At 46.2% G+C, this 5786-nt stretch overlaps 1 protein-coding gene across 1 annotated transcript; it reads left to right on the plus strand.

The window, feature by feature from the left end:
- The first annotated feature begins 4621 nt into the window (after positions 1-4621).
- LOC145793798 (uncharacterized) lies at positions 4622-5086 on the plus strand. The gene is made up of 2 exons (XM_082876667.1): positions 4622-4966; positions 5054-5086. Exons 1-2 carry the CDS (start codon positions 4622-4624, stop codon positions 5084-5086), a joined length of 378 nt encoding a protein of 125 aa, XP_082732793.1.
- Positions 5087-5786: the final 700 nt, after the last annotated feature.

The raw sequence follows: 5786 nt of genomic DNA on the forward strand, positions 1-5786 counted from the left end.
TTTTTAAAATTTTAATTTTGGAATATTTGTTTTGTTTGTTGTTTACATACAGGGGGGTTGTAGTAGTTGGTGGAGAAAATAAACCATAGATGAAGAGACGCTTAAAAGAATCTCATCTTCTATCAAGGAAGAGCTTGCTACGCTATTATCTCATGATACAAGGCCGCCTGATCTTGCACATTTTCCGTTGGGTCCTAATTATTGGGTGCCAAGTTTTTCTCTGATTGTGGGACAAGGTACCTGGATTTGTTTCCCAAACGCAGAGTTGATGTGACAAGTGCAGTAGATAGATTCGTTATGGTCATGATAGGGCATACAAATTTGTTAGAAAGCGCCTCCCAATTTTATCACATTAATGATTGGTCGCGTATTGATTTGCTTGATTTTGTGAAAAAGAGATTTATTGAAAGTTGCTTCCACATTGAGTTATTTCGCAAGCATGCCATGAAGGAACTGAGAGACCCGGATGACCCTATCTTCAATACACCAGAAAATCTACTTGAGGTGCGGCGTGACTTAATTTCACATTATTATAAATTTCCTTCATTCTTTGTCCTAGTTGAATTCTTCAACGTGACTAAGATTCAAGATGATCCACGAGACAAACTCATTGATTCAGCCCTACTTTTTTCGAAAATTTGGTAGGTCATCCTTTAAAACCATCAGCAACTAATAATAACCCAATTCAAATTCATGAGATCAAAGATCTAATCGACCTGGTACATAAAGCTTTGTCTGTTCCCGTAGTTGCTGAGACATCAATTACTATGTGTGGGGGCATAATTTTCGGATGACAACATGTGGCTGAGGTGACGCCGGAGTGTCAACCGAGGTGCCACGTGTCTTGGTCATGACGCCGAGGTGATCTTGGCTAGGCCGAGATTATCTGCGGGAATACCGGAATCTGGGATAAGCGGGTAAGGGACAAGAGTCCTAGAATGGAAGAGGACTTCAGTTTGGGTAAAGATAAGACTCTTAGAGAGTTTATCCCAATCCTACTGGGAGTCCAAGATTAGCAGTAATCCTAAGTCCATTGAAGCTAGGCTTCTATTGGGATTAGGTAAGTGATGGCTATAAAAGAGAGGCACCCTCATGGGTCTAATGTATGTTTTTTGTATTCTGAACAGTAAGTTAAGCACTTTTACTATCTTTGAGAGATAATTGACTTGATCGTCGGAGTGCCCCCGGGTGGACGAACCACCGCCGAAATTTCTTCTTTCTGTTGCAGGTCGTTCGGGCTTAATCTATTCTGCCAGTGTTCTCCAGCTGAGTACCACACTAACAGTGTGGTCAGAAATCATCACACATAATTTGGCGCCGTCTGTGGGAAAGAAATGAGAATAGATGGCCAGCGACAGACATAAGAAGAAGATTGGGAATGATATCCCAACTGGGAGTTTTAAACAAGTTGACCCTAATATGGAGGAAAATGGTTGCAACGAGGAGACTCAGAACCAGAATCATGGAAAGAAAGACGTCGGCCAGAAGGGCGAAATACCAAAGAAATCGGATCGAAGTGGATATTACAACGAGGACGACCTCCAAGTCTGGAAAGATAGATGCCTACGGAGGGACGAAGAGATGAAAGGGATGGCGAACAAACTGGCAGACTTGCAAATGGTCGTCAATTTCATGATGCAGAACAATGTCATGCAGCCACCGTTCCCGCTGCAAGACACGCCGATCCCAGCAACCAAGAATAATGCCCAGAAGGGAGGGCAGAAAAAGTCCCTGTCGCCCCCCCAACACACCAAGACCAAGGAACACTCTCACCGGCCTTCAAGGGAGGTTGGGTGAGGAGAGTCCACAAAGGGAGACTCGCGGAGGACGCATCGTACCAAAGAGGCTGACCCCAAGGAACATTGACACGTTCAAGGGAAGGAACTCTGTTTCGACGCAACTAACGGAGAGAAGTCCAAGAGGACTCACAATGACACCGAAAGCAGCGCGCCGAAAAGGATGAAATTCAGAGATAGCCGAGCTCCTGGACGGACCAAGGAGGATCTGAGGGATTACCTCCATAGGAAGCAACAAAATGCCGAGGTACCTTCCCTAGTCAAGCCGAGAATGCCGTTCTCAATAGAGTTGGAAAAATATGAGGCCCCGAAGAGGTTTCACATGTCGAGATTGCAGATATATGACGGTAAGTCCGACCCCAATTTTCATGTCGGCTTGTACCTGAACTCAATGGCATTATACACCGAAAATGAGCCGTTACTCTGCAAGGTGTTCCCCTCATCCGTTGGAGAGATTGCATCGGACTGGTTTCACAAGTTGCCGAAAGAAACTGTGAAAACCTGGGAAGGCCTGGCCGAGATGTTTGTGGCCAGGTTTGTGACAAATAAGCTACAGCCATTAAGGGTGGACTCCCTGATGGCTCTGAGAATCAGTGAGGATGAAAGCCTTAGGGTCTATGCCAAGGGGTACTATGAGGTATTCAACCGGATACCAAGATACAACCAAGAGGTAGCGGTCGTGTCTTTTAAGAATGACCTGAAAGATGACTGCTTACTCCAAAAATCATTGGCAAAGACACTACCAAAAAGTATGGAGGAACTGATGGCCAGAATTGAGAAGTATGCAAGGGCCGAGGAAGACACGCTGGGGACAAAGGTGTCAAAACAGGAGAAGGGAAACGGCTCGCCGAAACGAGGCCGAGGTAATGGCGGATACAACAAGCAAGAAACAGGATTAAGGGCTGCACAGGCAGTCACAACTATATTTCGAATCCAAATTTACAAAGTGTTGGAGAAAATCTGAAATCAGCCCTATTACAGAGCACCAGTAAGGGTTCTTAGAGAGTTTATGGAAGAAGCCTTGGCAAGCACTGTGCTTACTGCAACGAAGCTGGGCATCTAACTTAGGGGTGCAGAGCTCTGAAGGTACATCTGGAAGACCTGGTGAGGCAAGGTCATCTAAGGGACCTTATAGACGAGGCCAGAACAAGGGAAGAACAGGAAAGACTGCCTCAGGCACCGGCAGCATCGCCTCCTCCAGCACCACAACCGCAAGCAAGCGGACCTCGGGTGATCAATGTGATTCACTCGAAGGTCAATGAGAACGAAATACGTGGGGAGACACAGAAGGTAAAACACTTACAACATGTGTACCAGGTCAGGCAGAAAAGGCCTAGGGCAGACGAATGCCGAGGACCAGTGGTGTCCTTTACTGAAGCCGATCTAGAGATGGTGCAGCATCCACACGACGATGCCTTGGTAGTATCCCTCCAGGTTGGAGAGTGCCAAGTGAAGCGCATCTTAATTGACTAGGGCAGCTCTTGTGACATCATGTATGTCAGATGTTACAAGGAGCTTGGCCTTCACTAAGATGACCTAGAGCAGTCCAATGGCCCAATGGTTGGGTTCAATGGAACGCCGACATGGCCCCTGGGAGCAGTTAGTTTGGAAGTGCAGGCTGGCACCAAGAGCATAAAAACTGAGTTCACAGTAATTGAAACTCCCTCCTCTTATAATGCTAACTTGGAAAGGCCATGGCTACATGCAATGGGGGTTGTTCCCTCAACATTGCACCAGCTGTTGCGATTCCCAATAGAGGATGGAATTGAGGAGCTCAGAGGGGATCAAGTGCAGGCAAAGAATTACTCCATGGCAGCAATGAAATCAACCTGCAACATATGAGAAGCAGAACCCGCAGAGATTGAAGAAGAAGACATAGAAGTCTTGGAAGACGTTGGCAAAGAGCCAGCCGAGAAGAGTGAGGAAGCCCTGAAGAAAGTCCTTGTCCAGCAAGGGGACGAGGAACGCTTCTTTCTTCTCGGCTCGGGCTTGGCCGAGGAAGAGGAAAAAGAGCTAGAGGCGTTCCTCAGAGCAAACATTGAAGTATTTGCTTGGACGTCGTGCGAAATGCCTGGCATTAACCCCGAGGTCACTTGCCATAGACTGAATATGGACAGGTCGGCTAAACTAGTCATCCAGTGAGCAAGAAGGCCGACGTTAATACATGTCGAGGGAGTCGAAGAGGAAGTGGATAAAATTTTGGAGGCCAAGGCCATTCGAGAGGTAAATTACCTGACATGGTTATCAAACACGGTGGTTGTGAAGAAAAAGAATGGGAAGTGGAGAGTCTGTGTGGACTTCACCAGCCTAAACAAGGCTTGTCCCAAAGACAGTTTCCCACTACCCAAGATCGACCAATTGGTGGATACCACTTTAGGGCATGGAAGGATGAGCTTCTTGGATGCATACAGGGGGTACCATCAGATAGCTATGTACCCCCCAGATGAGGAGAAGACTGCATTTATCACCCCAAAAGGGTCGTATTGCTACAAAGTGATGCCTTTTGGGTTAAAAAATGCAGGAGCAACTTACCAGAGATTGGTAACCAAGATGTTCAAACATCTAATTAGTAGAACAAAAGAAGTATATATAGATGACATGGTCGTGAAGACCAAGGAACCTGGGATCATCTGGAAGACTTGAAGGCAGTTTTTGACATCCTTAGAACATATAGGCTCCGACTCAATGCATCGAAGTGTGCATTTGGAGTTGGGTCTGGTAAGTTCTTGGGGTGTTTAGTTACCAAAAGGGGCATTGAGGCCAGCCCAGATCAGATTAAGGCCATCTTAGAATTGAAGAGCCCAACATCGACAAAGCAAGTGCAGATGTTGACTGGAAAGGCTGCAGCCCTGAATAAATTCATAAGCAGAAACTCTGACAAGTGTAAACCTTTCTTCAGTTTAGTGAAGAAAGCTGCAGACTTCTTATGGACTGAGGAGTGCGAAACTGCCTTGGCCGACTTGAAGAATTATTTGACCACAGCTTCAGTCCTCTCAAATCCAATGCCAGGAGAGGAGCTGTTCTTATACTTGGCAGTTTCAGAACATGCAGTAAGTGTAGTAGTGATTAGAGAAAAAAAAGGGAGAGCAAATGGCAGTTATTATGTGAGTAAAACCCTAGCAGATGCAGAAACCAAATACCTACCCTTGGAAAAGTTAACAATGGCTTTAGTAATGGCTTCCAAGAAGCTGAATCATTACTTTCAAGCCCACAAAATTGTGGTGTTAACTGAGCATCCTTTGAAGTCCCTATTGCAGCAAGGAGATCTTACAGGCAGAATAGCCAGGTAGGCAGTGGCCTTGACTTGGAGTTCAGACCCAGAACAGCAATCAAAGGCCAAGTTTTGGCCGACTTTGTGGCCGAGTTCACACCAGGTGCTATCACACATCGGGCTCCGTAGAGCCAAGGCGTGCGGTGCCCAGATGAGCAAGGAGAAACCCAGCTGGGGACAGCTAAACAAAGGAAAGAAGAGAAACTCAAGCCCTGCAGTATTTACATCGGCGACTCCTTCCGACTGTTTGTTGATGGGAGTTCAAACTGACAAGGAGCGAGGGCAGAAGTAGTACTGGTATCTCCAGATGGGCAGATACTGGAACAATCCATCCATTTGGGGTTTAAGGCCTTAAACAATGAAGTAGAGTATGAAGCACTGATCGTAGGACTAAAACTGGCAGTAGCAATGGAAGCTGACAAAGTAATAGTCTTTTGTGACTCACATCTTATTGTCAACCAGGCAATGGAAAAATACGCAGCCCGAGATGAAAGGATGTCGGTATATGCAAAGGAGGTGGGCAGGCTGATAGCCTTATTCCAGAATTTCTGGCTACAATAGGTTAGCCGAGATGACAATAGCCATGTTGATACCTTGGCCAACCTGGCTAGTGCAATGAAACCTGGAGAGGTAAGGATGATAATGGTGGACTACTTGTCGACCCTAAGTATAGAACCACTGAACACAGAGTATGAAGCAATGTGTGTGGAGATGGGACC

This window comes from Camellia sinensis, chromosome 6 (assembly GCF_055761805.1).
Source record: "Camellia sinensis isolate YWXY chromosome 6, ASM5576180v1, whole genome shotgun sequence".
In the NCBI taxonomy this organism is placed as follows: domain Eukaryota; kingdom Viridiplantae; phylum Streptophyta; class Magnoliopsida; order Ericales; family Theaceae; genus Camellia; species Camellia sinensis.